This window comes from Scedosporium apiospermum (genome assembly GCF_000732125.1).
Source record: "Scedosporium apiospermum strain IHEM 14462 chromosome Unknown SEQ_SAPIO_0117, whole genome shotgun sequence".
Lineage (NCBI taxonomy): Eukaryota > Fungi > Ascomycota > Sordariomycetes > Microascales > Microascaceae > Scedosporium > Scedosporium apiospermum.
The window spans coordinates 1-15,570 of NW_015971818.1; the positions used below are offsets into that span (position 1 = coordinate 1).

At 50.9% G+C, this 15,570-nt stretch overlaps 3 protein-coding genes and 2 pseudogenes across 3 annotated transcripts; 4 read left to right on the forward strand and 1 right to left on the reverse strand.

Moving 5' to 3' along the window:
* Positions 1 to 583: 583 nt before the first annotated feature.
* On the forward strand, positions 584 to 1,210 carry SAPIO_CDS8025 (Uncharacterized protein; the record flags this gene model as incomplete). Its single annotated transcript, XM_016789755.1, has 2 exons — positions 584 to 1,079; positions 1,143 to 1,210. 2 exons carry the CDS (start codon positions 584 to 586, stop codon positions 1,208 to 1,210), a joined length of 564 nt encoding a protein of 187 aa, XP_016640590.1.
* A 2,348-nt stretch (positions 1,211 to 3,558) lies between these two features.
* SAPIO_CDS8026 (uncharacterized protein) lies at positions 3,559 to 6,809 on the forward strand (the record flags this gene model as incomplete). Its single annotated transcript, XM_016789756.1, has 4 exons — positions 3,559 to 3,785; positions 3,859 to 4,129; positions 4,244 to 5,934; positions 6,038 to 6,809. 4 exons carry the CDS (start codon positions 3,559 to 3,561, stop codon positions 6,807 to 6,809), a joined length of 2,961 nt encoding a protein of 986 aa, XP_016640591.1.
* A 1,529-nt stretch (positions 6,810 to 8,338) lies between these two features.
* Positions 8,339 to 10,087, forward strand: SAPIO_CDS8027 (annotated as a pseudogene; the record flags this gene model as incomplete).
* Positions 10,088 to 10,986: 899 nt separating this feature from the next.
* Positions 10,987 to 12,370, forward strand: SAPIO_CDS8028 (uncharacterized protein; the record flags this gene model as incomplete). The annotated part of the gene is made up of 3 exons (XM_016789757.1): positions 10,987 to 11,850; positions 11,922 to 12,275; positions 12,332 to 12,370. 3 exons carry the CDS (start codon positions 10,987 to 10,989, stop codon positions 12,368 to 12,370), a joined length of 1,257 nt encoding a protein of 418 aa, XP_016640592.1.
* A 711-nt stretch (positions 12,371 to 13,081) lies between these two features.
* On the reverse strand, positions 13,082 to 14,950 carry SAPIO_CDS8029 (annotated as a pseudogene; the record flags this gene model as incomplete).
* Between the last annotated feature and the right edge of the window lie 620 nt (positions 14,951 to 15,570).

Consider the following 15,570-nt stretch of genomic DNA (forward strand, 5'->3'; position numbering starts at 1 on the left):
TATTTTATTTTATTTTATTTTATTTTATTTTATTTTACCTACTTTCTCTATGGTTTAATGTTGATGAAAAATGTGAAGTCATTTCCTGGCCAAGTAATAAAGCGCCATGACATTCAGATCTATGAGAATGAACACGAGAATCTTTATCCATCCTTCATGCCGTTCAGCGAGAGCTTTGATAGAGATGCACAGTTCTGAAACCTTAAGCCAGACCCGTAGTGCGACTTAATAGGATGCAACGCAGCGCTAGCAATTGCAGCCGCAATCCGTACTGGGTGTCAGATTTTAGACTCTTAGGGTGGCTTTGCAAAGTATGTGTTGCTCCCTGCGAGGAAATAGTCTTTTTCCACGGCAAGATCAGGCGATGCAGAAATCTTCTCCACGTGCGACGGCTCGTTCCACCAAAAAAGGAAGCGGGACGTCAGCATACCCTCCCAGCCCGGATAGTCCGGACAGTGATGAATTTTGAATTCCGTCGACTTATGCCTTCTTAACTTCTCCCTCTCTCAGCTCGTTGAGAGGCTCCCTCAAAAAGAAAACAAAAACCACCATCCAAAACTCATCACTCACAGCGCCCGCCTAAATGATGGCTAGACTGACTTCTCTGGCCTTTTTCTTCGCTGGTGTTCTCCTGGCACCGCAAGTTCTCGGGAGATCCACTCCTCGGAGATGGGACCGCGAGAATGGAGACCACCGTCACATCCCTGTTTCGGCTCGCCCGGCCAAGGACGTCATCGCTCGGCTCGGCCTTATCCCGAATCCGGAAAAGGGGTATTTCACAGAGACTTTCCGAGACCCGGACACAATCAACAACCGCTCTGTTAGCACCGCCATTTACTACCTACTCGAGGGCTCGGCCGGCTCATCGGTGTGGCACCGCGTGGACGCGGTCGAAGTCTGGCACTATTATGCGGGTGCCCCCCTCACGCTGTCTCTTTGGCCCGGTGAGGGGGAGCCCGTCAGAGACGTCACCTTGGGGCCCGACATTTTCAGGGACCAGCAACCGCAGGTACCCATTGCGAAGTGGGAGTGGCAGAGCGCGAGGAGCCACGGGGACTGGACACTAGTTGGGACAACAGGTACGCAAATTGAGTTTCATCCCGTTCCTTTTAGGAGATTGGCTTGCTGACGACGTACCTTAGTTGCGCCGGGTTTTGTCGACACCGGCGTGGAATTGGCGCCCCTGGGCTGGGAGCCGAATGGAGAATGAAATTTACATTGGAACAACGGATACCTTTATCACTTAGTTGCTCGAATGGGGTGACCACTGCCCCGCATAGATATAGAACACAAACGATTTTCCAATCGATCCTGTTATCATCACCACGTATTCTCGCCTCAATATGCCTGTAAGCTGTTTGGCCAAGGTGAACTTTAGGCGTATAATACTTTGGCCCGGGGATCCGGCTAATAGATGGTAGTTTAGGGGTGTGGAATGCCATCCGCCTTGCCTTCCTTCGGATCCATCCCCGCGCATTCTGCCTACTGTGGAAGTTGTAAGTTCATCACGGTTTACTTTTGGCCTCTGGCACCGAATGTAGATAGATACCTTCTTCATGTCACTCTTGTGAGGACCATGACCTCGTGAATAGGGACTTCGCAGCATGTCTTCCGTCAGTATCTTTAAAACATGACGTTGGAAGTGCCTGGGTCTATCTCGAAACTAAGTGTCTTGAGCAAGTGGCTCAACTTCCGAAGAATCACTTTCTCATGCCGACAAGTAGGTAAATAGTAGGCTCTTTTGGGTCCCCCCTATCTTTGAAGCCATGGACTCTGTCATGGTAATAGGACTTGCTGATATACAGGGAAGATAACTCGCAGTAGGCCCAAGCTATGCTTGTATGTAGAATGACGACTTAAGCAGCATACCCGTTATGTGGGGTCTGGGGAAGACCAGACTATACACTAACAAATAGCCTCTCCCCAGGTTTAAGTGCGGGAACAATGGGGAGGGCCCATCGTACACCCTAACTAAAATCAGTGTCCTCCCAAAGGCGGTATTGATGCCGACATTCCTTTTCTACTTTATCAACGGTACGATGAGCAATATTTGGTTATCTTTCTGCGAGTTTAGTGGAGGTGGATCATAGAGAGAATCCTGCTCAGAACTTGTCCTCTAGGATCTAGAATTGTAGATGCTGTTGGCCGCGCTGTGCATAGAGTGATGTTTGATTTCTCTATTCTGTATATATATTCGTGAGATCTCACTCTGAGCTTGTGCCACAAGGGCGCATTTCCAGGACCGTCAGGCCTGTGGAGCCACCACATCGCGAGGCCAAAAGGGGTCATCTAGAACATGACAGGATCAGAGTCATGCCCACCTCCCCTCGCTACTCGCAGATTAACTCGCTCCAGTTTTGTCCGCAAGCGTTTCATAATTTTCGGGGATATATACCGATTTTCTCACCGTGTATTCGTGTATTCGTGTATTCTGTCCATTCCTCGGGTCCCACGGCGAGCCAAGATTTGTGGTGGAAAAATTTATAGAACGCATAGAACGCCAAGGCTCTCAAATCGTGGGAGATGTGCTCAACCCCCACAAGTAATTAAGCCGCCGAGAGCACCGACGCCGATCGGGATCACTGACATGTGAAAGAAGAACCATCTCGTCTGCATCTCTAAGAGCGAAAAAGGATGAAGAGGTCATTAGTTCTTCTAGCTTTTCCAGAAGCCGGGATGCTGAACTCTCCTCCTTAGCCACTATTTTCTCGGAACATCCGGGCCCGGGGGTTCTCCTGAATCCGCTTCTGGAGCCGGAAGACCAGGGGTTTGCCTCCGACGAAGGAGTTCGGATTTCTCGAATCCCGCACTCCGAAACCTACTCTGGTGTAGAGGCAATAAGCTCTTGCTTGAGATCGATTGGGTAACCATACAGGGAACCCTAGAAATAATCCCGGAAATATCAACAGCTTAAATTACTACTTTCTCCATCCAGGCGGGCCCTTTGAGGTGAGGACTGAGCGAGGACCGCTTGGTTGGCTCTTCTATGCCTCGGTGTTGTGTCCTCAGCTTCTGAAGGCGACGAAAATCACAATTGGCTTTTCCTTCGCTGTGCTAATCCCCGACAAATTGCATTTTGCAGGATCGCCCAGGACCACCTCTTCGTCTCTCATAGGTCCGCCCACCCGCGGTTATCTTAGGTCTCAGTAAATGCGGCGAAAATAGGAAGGTCATCCTGCTGATCTTGTGGGTCACAGCGGCGGTACCGAGACCAGCCCCAGCTAGCGTCAGGTCAGCGTCTCGAGTCGGAATAGTGAAAATGTCCGATACGGTGACGCGTTCGCAAATTTGGAGCTTCATCCTCCCACTGAAGGTATATCTAGCTGGCTTGGGTACAAAGCTACAGGTTATTGAAAGCTCCCCTCCCTTCCCGACGCTTGATAGACAGCTTGCGCTGTGGTCTGCGCGTTGTCGATCGGTCTCTTTTCTTTTCCTTCTTTTTTTTTTTCCTTTTCTGTCCCTCCTTCGCTAATTCCCCGCTCGAAAGCAAGTCGCTCCTGGTGCAGGCGATCCTGGCCATCTCTCCCCTCAGAAGCCAGAACCGTGGCGTCTGACGAGATGACCCTCCAGGAAGATGGCAAACTACCACCGGTGGCGCCCGTGGTGATGACGAGGGCTGACGACGGTGCGCGGAGGAGGAGGAAACTACCCGCCTTTTTGGATCATTTCAGCGCCCGAGATCTCAAGGTCTTATTCCGTTGTTGGGTAGCGGCTTGGGTAGCGTCCATCTTCATGTTTATTACACCCATCCTCACTAACATCGGGCCCGCCACGTTCTTTGCGAGGTAACCAAGGTCTCCTCGCTTTTTTTTTAAAGATTGGTTCATTACCGGATTTACTAACTACAGATCCTTACAGTCTCGTTCTGTTAATCCTCCCCCCGGCCGGGATAGTCTTCATCCATGTCCTTGGATATCTCTCGCTTTTCATTGGAATTTGTCTGGCCTGGGGATGGGGCTCCATTGTGATGAAGGCAGCCCTAGCAGCCAGACCGGACGCGGAGACCCAAACACAGCTAGCTTCCCTCCAACAAGCAGCTGCCCAGCAAGCCTCTGACACGGGGACGTCGCCCAACTATGCTGCGCAACAACTGATCTATGAGGGATTTATGCTCGATACACGAGTGTCGGTAGTTGCGTGCTGCCTCTCGTGTGTTTTTATATATCTCATGGTATCGTGCCGTCCACCTTACTCCCGCCCGCCCATACCCAGGCTCTTTCGTACAGCTGACAATTGGCGATAGGCCCGACTTCGTGCTAGCAATCCCAAGTTGGCTCTTACGCAGCTGTTTGCCACTATTGTCATCGACCTATACCTTCTCTTCACCCCCGTATTGCCGTCTTTTAGCGGAACTTTGCCACTGCCTATTGTGAAACCCGCCGCGATCGGTGTTGGACTCGGCGTGGTTTGCTCAATACTCTTCTTCCCAAGGTCAACCTCGCATGTGGTCCTTGACAGCGTGGAGGACCTACTCGACCTTGTTAAGGTGCCCTTGCACTTTACTTCGTCAACCTTAGGAGGCAAGAAGGATGACAATAGTGAGAGTTTGCGGCATTTGTCCAAAACGAAATCCAAACTTATCGAGGAGTACCGCAAAATGGAGCCGGCCGTTGTCTTCCTTCCGCTTGACTTTGCTATTGGTTGCTGGGGACCCAACGATGTCAAGCAAGTGACCGAGGGTGTAAAACAGGTACTGGCATCCATCTTATCTCTTTTGGATTTCCATGCCAGTCGGATATCAGGGGAGGCCTTCATCGTACGAGCAATGCAAAAGTATACCGACAAGGTCAACGACTCGGACTCGAGCATCGACGAGAAAAAGCACGAAATCGGCAGCCAGCAACTGTTTCAGCTTGGGGAAATGATGAAGGGCCTCCAGTGTCCAGATGACCAACCTATTCGTGAGGAGACTTTACGACAGCTGACCACTACCAGCGCAAGCGCGATCGCTGCGTGCCTAGAGGGACTTGGCGCTGCGAAGGACTGCATCCGCATGGTAAACCGCCGACGCTGGTACTGGAGACCGTCCGCGGCTGAGCGTGAGAAACTCTCCCGACGGTGCCGAGAGACCCTGTCACTGCTGCGTAAGACCCGACCTTCCTTCGTGCATGATACGACCGAGGCGCTCCTTGACGGTTATCTCCCGCGTTTCAGCCCCGAGGAGGATCCCGACGTTTCCCACGCCACTGTAGCCAGTCGGCTCCGAGGACTGGTTGTTGGAATGGTCTTCGAAGAGCACATGGCTAGTACCCTGGATAAGACAGAGGCCCTCCTTGAACTCGTCGCGACGACTTTTGACAAGTACCCCAAGGCGCGCCTGTGGGGACCGACCGGCTTGAAGAAAGCAGGATCTTGGGCATTTGGGAAGAACTCGAGAGTCCCAGATATGGCTCCAGGCTGTGAGGATGATCCAGAAGACGTGCTGGAGGACCGGACCAAAGCAGCCAAGGAAAGACTGCGAATCAGCCGCGGGCACTACACCCCACGACAGAGTAAACTAGGGCGGGCTATAATCGGGACATTCCGTTGGCTCACCTGCAACGACGGACTCTACGCCCTTCGGATGGTTGTCGTCACAATAGCAGTTTCCATCCCTGGCTTACTCCCTCAGACTGTTGGTTTTTACTATCGCGAAAAAGGCATTTGGGCGTTAATTATGGCACAAACCGGATTGGTTCTGTATATGGCCGACTTCACATTTTCCGTCATTTCCCGTGTTATCGGAACCGTCGTGGGGGGGGCCTTGGGTCTGGCCGCCTGGTATGTCGGTTCCGGAACAGGGCCTGGAAATCCCTACGGGCTCTCAGCCGTGATGGCGGTTATGCTTGTGCTATTACTTTGGGTCCGTCTGTATCTGCCGCCGCATCTTCTCCAAGGAGGCATCATGGGTGGTGCAACTTTCGTGCTGGTCGTGGGTTACAGTTACGATGACCAGTAAGTGGAAAGGAGGTCGTGTTCAATCCGCCGATGCCTTTTTGTTGCCGGCGAGTGAGTGAATGAGAGAAAGCAGAGAGCGAAGCTAACGTGAATTTCGCAGCCACATCCCCCAGTATGGTAGTATTGGAGTAGGGTATAACGTGTTCTGGAGACGTCTGCTGCTCGTTCTTGTCGGTATAGCCGCGGCAACCGTCGTTGAACTGTTTCCCCGCCCTCCGTCAGCGGCGAGACACATTTCCAAGTCTCTCTCACACTCGCTTCGGACGTTATCCGACCACTATGCGTTGCTACTTTCCTGTTGGAGCCAACCTTCTGAAGACGGGGGACTCTTAGCGGAAACCATCTCACTGAAAATGAACGAGTCGTTGCTGATGCTGGAGGACTTGATCGACCTCCTTCGATTCGAATTTTCAAGTTCTAAGTTCGACAGCGAGAGTCTCGATTTGGTCAAGAACCTCTGCCAGGGCATGAATCGCAATCTCGGCCGATTGCTCTCACTCTCAGGGACACTACCACTCGAATACCAAGACCGACTTGCACGGCTGATAGGAATCCTTGACCATCGAACGATTGGTGAAATCATGGCGGTACTCGGTATATGCGAACAGGCGCTAAAAACGGGCGACCCATTGCCAGAAATTCTGCCTGCGCCGCTCGTCAAACGATCATTCGAGTTCTGGCAGCAGCACCATCCCGTTATCGACCTCGCACACGACCCGGACCTCATTCGTAACGAGGATTATCGCCGTTTCTGCTTGGCTCTGAGCGCTTACTTGAAATTCCTCGGTATCATTGATGAGCTGGTTCTAGTCTTGAAGGGTGTTCTTGGCGAGACACATCTCGTCGCTCCCACGACCCTGAATGTCGTCTGACGCATCGTAACTTTTCTTCGACTGCCCCTCTACATGCAATCTACACTATTTTAATATAGCTTTAAGCAGATATAATATAATCCCTTCGTCGCCGCAGGCCTGACAGCATAGAGATGCTACATCAAGTCAACTCTCTCATCTCATTCTCCTCGGTCAGAAATCAAGTGCATCCACCGGTCCGTCCATCTCGTTTCCCCTCTGCAGGGCGACATGCTTATATCCGGTTTGGCGTGCTCATCAGGAGAATGTCGTGACAAACCGCCACGCCTACACTATCCGCACGTTGGAGGCATGAAGGCTATCAGGGTTTGATCTCTCGGGGAAATCGCGCCTCCGGTCTTGCAGGCACAGTTGCCAAGAAATGAAAACGTAGCTGGCTGATGGAACGTAAAATGTAAAATTAAATAAATAAATAAACAACAGAAGAGGGCCAAACCAAACCCAAAAAAAAAAAAAAAAAAAAAAAAAAAAAGGTAGAGGATAACAGAAAGAAGGAGAAAAGAAGCTAGCTTTTGAGGGAGGGCTGTGTGAGGAAAGAAGGAAGAAAAAAGAAAGCTTGATGATTCGGCCCGGGCTCGATCCGGGGACCTCTTGTGTCCAGCACCTTGTGGATGTTAGACAAGCGTGATAACCAACTACACCACCGAACCAATCGTTTCTACTGGACGGTTGGCGCTAGAGTGCTAATATGGAGCAAATGGTGGGTGCAATTTAAGAACCACCGACAAGTGACGTCAATGGGTAGGATGCGAAGGCGAGCTTCGCATGCTGTTGGGGTTCCAAATAATGAGAAGCATCAAACCAGTTAATTAGATATTGAGCAACGGATCCGCTCATCACAGTCGGTGACATCATCTCTAGGCAGTAATAGACGGCGGGACAGGTCCTTATTGTGCAGAAGGTTGCCATCGAATCTAGGGCAAGTGTTCATGGAAAGTATTAAATTACCACATTGCTTATGGTTGAAAGTCTAATTCAGATGCTATCGCCATAAAGTATTGTCACACTCTCAAGGGAAGGAGGGTGGGCAGCCAACTGGTTATTCCCCAAAAAGCAATCTAGATGCTGGCTCAATCACACTGAGCCGAAATCGTTGCATTGCATGTAAGCGACAGGGCGCAGGCGAAGCTGTATTAAAGGCGGCAAGATCCCAGCTAGTCGGGATTCTAGCCTTTGCCATGGACCAATATGGCAAGCGGAAGCAAGCATCGAGGAGTATACTCAGTTTAGGTAGGGTCTGAGCGTTACCGGGCTCCGGTGCTTTCCAGTCATCGGGGCAATCGGAGAGACCCCGCACATCCCCGTGTCACCAACGTGACCCCCTAACACCGATTCTAACCTTGATGCCTCGGCACCCGTCACGGGACCGACACTAAGCGCCGGATATAAAGAGACGCGGTTGCAGTCGTTTGGAATCGTGATGTTGGACGAAGCACGAACACACACACATATTTCTGCACAACAATACTTGCACACACATACAGTCACACTCACCCTCACACACCCTTACACGCATCTCATCATCAATCATGACTTCGACCATACCACTTGCAGAATACCTTTTTCGTCGTCTCAGACAACTAGGTGTCGGGTCTATCCACGGCGTACCAGGGGATTATAACCTCACTTTGCTGGACTATGTCGAACCCTCCGGCTTGCTGTGGGTGGGCAACGCAAATGAGCTCAACGCTGCGTACGCCGCCGACGGCTATTCACGAATCAAAGGTCTCGGTGCTCTCGTCACAACCTTCGGCGTTGGTGAACTCTCCGCGATAAATGCCATCGCCGGGGCATACACCGAACGAGCTCCCGTGGTGCACATTGTCGGCATACCCGCCAGGGAATCTCATGACTCACGACTCCTCATCCACCATACGTTCAACGATGGAGAGTACAAGCGTTTCGCACAAATGCACGCCCATGTAACGGTCGCGCAGACTCGGCTCTGGGACCCCCGCACAAGCCCCCAGCAGATCGATGACGTCTTGAGACAATGCCTTCGTCATAGCCGCCCGGTCTATCTTGAATTCCCCGTGGACCTCGTGTCAGCGCCAGTTGATGAAAAGAGGCTGGAACTACCCCTTGAGGGCGTGCATGAAATCAGCCTGAATCCAGAGCTGGACAATGTGCTTGCCAAAATCCTCAGCAAAATTTACAATGCGAAACAACCCATCATCCTCGTTGATGGTGAGATTAGACCCATGGGGGTTGTTGACATTGCGCAGAAGCTCGTGGAAGCTACAAACTGGCCCACCTGGGCGTCAGCCTTTGGAAAGGGTCTGTTGGACGAAACTGTGCCGAATTTCCACGGAATCTACCAGGGAAGATTTGATAACCCTGAGGTTCAAACCTTCGTAAAAGAGGCCGACTTGATACTGTGTCTTGGTCCTCACTTCAGCTCCACCAACACGTTTGCATACACCAGCATCCCAAGAGCAGAAGTTACCATCTCCTTCACCGACACCCAGGTGGACCTTGGGAACGATCTCTACCGGGACATCCCCGCCAAACAGATCTTGACCCGGCTCATTGAGGACCTTGACGCATCCAAACTGCAGTCCGTGGGCCCCTATCCCAACCTACCTCACGAATACAAGGTCTCCTTTTCAGAGGTGGCCAGTGACCAACCACTCTCCCAAGACAAGCTATGGCGCATTCTAGCCAATTTTGTACGCCCTGGCGACATCGTTCTTGGCGAGACTGGCACCGCTGGTTACGGCGTTCGAGAGATGCCTTTGCCGAAACACACTCGGCTTTTTACGCCAGTGACATGGCTCTCCATCGGATATATGCTTCCCGGTGCCCAGGGAGCCGCGCTTGCTCAACGGGAGTTGAGTGAATCATCCAACTATTTTGGTATCGAGAACGCGCGCACAATCCTCTTCATCGGAGACGGGAGTTTTCAAATGACAGCCCAAGAATTGGCGACCATTATTCACCACAATCTAAATGTTGTGGTCGTTCTCCTAAATAATGACGGATATACCATCGAAAGATGCATTCACGGCCGGAACCAGAAGTACAATGGCGTCACTCCCTGGCGATACCTGGAGGCACCCAGCTTCTTTGGAGCTCCCAAAGACGCGTATACTAGTCGGGCTACAACCTGGGGGGAGCTGAACGAGATCATGAATGACGACCGTGTCAAGGACGGAAAGGGGCTGAGGATGATAGAACTAATGGTTGATCGAGAAGATGCGCCCAAAGGTCCATTGCTGCACCTCCTCGAAGTGCAAAAGGCTCGGGACAAGGGAGTATCCGCTGTTAATGGAAAATGAGGTTCTATGTGATGACCAAGCTACCTCTGTTCCTGAACGTAATACACAGGTGGTCAGTACAGGATAAATAAAAAACTCTTGCTGCCAATCATGCCACATCTATTATGTATTCATTTTACAAGGAACATTGTTATTGGCAACCTCGTAGCATGCTAGGTGAAACAGAGTGATCATTTTTGTCTCCCAAAGCTAATACTCCGTTGACAAATATGATTCAAGTTGGAGCAGTATTCCCGGTAACTGAAACTCGCCTCTAACAACCAGACGGACCCTGGCGTGGGGCCACAGCAGGAGGCAAACGCTCGAGCGCGGGTCGAAAGGCCTGTCACCCGAGTCCATGGTATTGATTCTATCTTCCTTTCGCAGACGGATTTGCCGAAACCGTGGAGCCCTGAACTAGAGGTGGCTTGGGGAATTTCATCTTTTTCGCAATATCGTAGTAATATTGTTGTGCAGCCTGGATGGTCTTACAATCTATTACGATTACAAATTCACTCTCCTGACTAGGGAGCAATGCATCGGAACCGGAGCCAATCGTAAGCTCCAGCATTTATTAGCATTATAAATACATACAAAATGGTATAAAATACTATTGATCTTCCCGTCCCATGAGCTCAAGACTCAACCACGTCGGTCCGTTGGTGGAAACTATTCCGTGTGGAGAATAGAAAAAAGCTCGGCGCGGGAGAATCAAAAGGCCGATTCCCGAACCGCCACGAGCGTGTCTCCGCGTCCGTTCCTACTCAGTCATGGGTCAAAAACGAGCACCGCGCCTCCTGGCAAGGGATCTCAACTCTCCTTTCATAACATCGATATCCGGCCGAAATACATGCATACCATCGTATCAGATGTCCCAACATTAATTATAGCAACATCATCTTCCTCGGTTCAACCCTATCATGACCTCTCCGCTCAGCCAGCCTGTTAAGCTACCATGTGGGCTCGTTTTACCCAATCGGCTGGCCAAGGCAGCCATGACGGAGCAAATGGCTGATTCCCAGAAGCTCCCGAGATCAGCTCAATTTGCCCGGAGCTATGGTGCTTGGGCCGATGGAGGATGGGGAATGATCCTCACGGGCCACGTCCAAATAAACATGAGATATTTGGGTGCGAGCGACGACCTGTCAATAGACCCGGCATTGTCCCAGGAGGAACAGGTTCTGGCGGCATTCAAGAGCCTTGCCGAAATAATCCGTCGCAATGGCACGCCCGCAATCATGCAGCTTAACCACCCTGGGCGACAGAGTCCCCTGGGAGCCGGAAAGCGAGGCTTCATGGACAAGACTGTTGCCCCGAGTGCCGTGCCCCTAGATTTCGGACCAGGCTTAATCTCGAAGGCCGTGACCAAGTTAATATTTGGTACACCGCGGGAGATGTCGATATCGGACATTGAAGATGTGGTACAGCGCTTCGCCAATTCGGCACGCTTAGCTGCTGCTGCAGGGTTTGATGGGGTCGAAATACACGCCGCACATGGATACCTCCTCGCCCAATTCCTGTCAGCGAAAACAAATTTGAGAGATGACGCTTATGGCGGATCTCCGAAAGCGAGGACAAAAATTGTCGTCGACATCATCCGAGCGATTCGTGCTGTGGTGCCGCAAACGTTCTGCCTAGGCCTCAAGCTCAACTCAGCAGATCAGCAACCTGACAGGCCGCAGTCACGTACGGAGTTAGGTGACTGCATCGAGCAGGCTACGGCCATCGCAGGCGCAGGGCTAGATTTTTTGGAGATCAGTGGCGGCTCATATGAAAATCCCATGGTACGGACAGGGCATCTCTATTTGCAGGCCCAAGATACACCAAATGAATGCATTTGCTGACGAGTTCCCAGATGATGAGAGGACACGGGGAGGGGCAGAATGCACAGGTATCCAAGAGGACAGTGGCCCGAGAATCCTTCTTCTTGGACTTTGCCAGAGAGATAAGGAAGAGCCTTCCCGACACCGTCCTCATGGTTACAGGTGGTTTTCGTACTCGCAGGGGCATGGAGGCTGCCGTCGCAGAGGGAGCATGCGATATCGTAGGCATTGGTCGGCCGGCAGTCCTTGAACCGTCCCTTCCGCGCAACATAATCCTCAACCGCGAGATTACCGTCGAACAAGCAAAGGTGTGCGCAAAGAGAGTCGACACGCCGTGGCTTTTGAAACAACTTGGTCCCAGGTCAGTGGGTGCAGGTTATGAAAGTGTACGTTTTCTTCATTGGCATAAGGACATTACTCCAGTGACTAACCCCTTCCGCAGACTTGGTACAGTAGGAAAATTCAGTCCATGGGGGACTGAATAATAATGAAGTATTTTTGGGTCAAGATTGGAGTCATTGGACCCTGGAACCCTAGATCTGTTCATCCTCTAAGACGCAATGCAGAAAAGATAGCAGACCGTCCCTTCGAGAGGTATATAATTATTACTCGTGCCCCAACTCACGCGAGATCCTCCCTTGCTCTCAATTATCATGACTTCTGTCCTGTCTTCAATTTCATATTGTAGGTAGAATCAAGCCAATGAAAATCCACCTTACCCTGCATCACAATCTCCAACCACTCTAAGTATATGATTAGTCAGCATAGACTCAGAGGTTTTTAAAAGTGGTTTAGCGACTTACCCGCACCCAATACCGGGTAGCATGCCAGAGTGGTTAATGGGTGGGCCTTGAAGACCAAACGCTCTTGGAGAGCCCATGACTTCGGTCTCGCAGGTTCGAACCCTGCTGCTATCGATTTTTTTTTGCCTCCTCCATCGTCTTAACGAAACCCTCCGTTCTCCGGAGGACGAAACTACGTTTAAGCAAGGATGGTCGAGTTACCTTTGTTTAGGAATAATTTTTTTCTACGTTAATTTAAGAGAAGGGTAATTGACTATTGTTTAGTTAAGGAAATTCTAAAATCAAGGTCACCCGGCGACAGCTTCTTGGAAGTCGTTCAGGCTGGATTTATTCTGCTGAGCGCTGTCTAGCAACCTATTAGAGTCAATACATGAGAAAACGTTCAGGCGTTATCGAGATCTTTGAGGTGGATGAACATATCGCCGCGGACGCCGGTGCAAATCGCGCTTGTCGATGCCGTCTAGAACCCTATCTGCAAAAGCGTTCGCTGCAAAGACTGCTTGCTCGGTATCGCGGTGCATGTAAATACTGAACTCCTCGCCATCTTTCAGCTTGCCGCATGCTCTTATCGCCAATCGGCTTGCCGGATCAGACTCTAGTGCAGCTGTGGCGTATACATCGGGATTTCTAGTTCCTGGAGCGGAGAACTCTGGGAAAATGGTAATAAACCTCTCACCGAACTCCCAGTGGCTAGGAAACGTAAGCATCATGTAACATAGCGTCACGACACGTCCTGCGCTGTGCACCTTGTCTGGTGCAGTGGCCCGATAGCCCTCGGTTTTGTGCTTCGTCTCCCATTCCTCTTTAGATCTTTTACCAGACTGCCATGGGTATTGCGCTACGCCAAGGTGCCTTGTTGACGGACGAGAGAATGTAGTTGGGTGAGGCCTGTCATCTCTAACCCCCTCAGTAACGTTCCCAAGCGTTTGTCCAATTTGGGGGTTGCCAATGTGAGCAAGGCTTAAAATATCTTTAAACTCCCTGCTTTCAATCTTGTCGGTATCGAATTCTGTCTCCCATGTTGGATTGGAGGCAAGTAGCTCATTGAAGGCTGCATAGTCTGCCTCTCCCGGTAGTTCGCTATTCAACGAACCCAATTCTGTTTCGAGAATTGTTCCCTGACCTGAACCTTCATTCTGGATACTCTGGTTCATATCGACAACTGAGTCTGGCTTTGTATCTTGGGTGGCGCTGGTAAGGTTTTCTAAAACGTCCTTCTCGACAGAGGCTTTTGCCTTCTTGTATATCTGAGCAACTGCTTCGAATTCACTCCGGTCAAAAGGCTTACTTTGCCGTAGGCGTTTTCGGGTTGGGTTTTTCAGCACTGCGGATGCTGTGCTCGTTGATCGGGGGTCCCTCGGGAGGAGATGAAGGAGCATCAATAAGCCCCGAGTCAACGAGCCAGCAGCCTTCTCAACCTCCCTGATATCTGAGTCTTCAGTAATACCCTTCCGGTGAAGCCAGGCTCGGAGGTTGATGTCCAGGTTCTCACATGTGAGCTTGGCACCTCCGCGCCTCTCCTCACGTGCTTGGCGAATTATCTGAAGGACTGCCCCAGCTCGTTCGAACAAGCCGCTCCGGTTTCGTTGAGTTCCCGTGACAACAGCCGCAAACTTGATGATCATATCAAGCCGGCGAGCCGTTGCCCATTGCTTCAGCGCAGAATCCGGAGGCACTTCAGGGCAATACAGGTAAAGTCGTGGAAAGGGGCTTGACTTCTCAAGGTACACTTCATACTCGCAGAGGTCAAGTTCTAACTTGAGCTTGCAGCGTGTAGAAGGTGGTATGCCCTCGAGAATAACCCTGCGGACATTCGGGCCGCAAAGAAAGATAACTCTATGGGAGCTATTTTGAATGAGGTCTCGATGGAACTTTGTGAGTTGGTTTTCGAGCTTTGGTTCCTGGATCAGCTCGATGGCTGCGAGAGATAACTCGGAGTATTGGCTGAAAGCCAGGGTCCAGATTCGACAAGTCTCGTTGGTGAATCCGCTTTCGATAATACCCCAAGGTGGTCGTAATGTCGAATCAGTTGTTTCCTTGACAATAGCTGGCTCGTCTTTGACTTCGCCATGATCAAGGATAAGCGCGATCCGTGAGGATGCTAAGCCAAAAGGATTGGTGAATGAAATCCGGTTCTCAGTAGTAGCCTTCCATGTTTCCGATATCGTTTGCAGTGCACGACTTGCTGAATCGCCATCATCGTCTGGACTCTGAGAAGAAAAGGATGTAGGGTCCGGGGGGTTTTGCAAATGATGCATGGCCGAAATCAGCGACTGAATACAGTTTGGGCCAAGGCGATTTTTGCTCATCGCTAAGATCTGGGTATGAGACTGCCGAGTTGCCCCTCTGTTTTGAAGCCACTGCTTGATTTCAGGGTCTGGGGATGAGGATAACGCTGCCAGGAATGGAAGCTTTGACATCTCATCTAATGCAGAGGTCTGCGACTGCAAAAGGGGAGAGATAACATTGAGACCCACGCTAGCGTACTTGCCGCCATTTCCTGGAGGTCCAAAGGAATCCTCCAGTACTTTCGCTGGTAAAGACTGGAAAGCTCGGCAAAATGCCATCTCTAGTATATTAGAGAAGTAAGAGGTATCGGGATTCTCGGACGTTGTCGGGGTTTCCTAAAGTCTGACGAACATTGCCGATCGAAAGCCACGACCTCTGGAACAGATAAAGTAGTGGAGTGAATTCGCGGAACCGCTGAGGATCTCTGAAATATGATAGGGAATGCGCCTCCTAATTTCGCGAGACTGCCCAACATAGAAACGTAGGTAGTCTTGGTTTCGAGCGTCTTTGACAACGTTCACATAACCAGCGGAATCACTCCAAGGCACGGCGTCGCGCTTCTGTGAGTCATATACATCGAGCAGCCTAC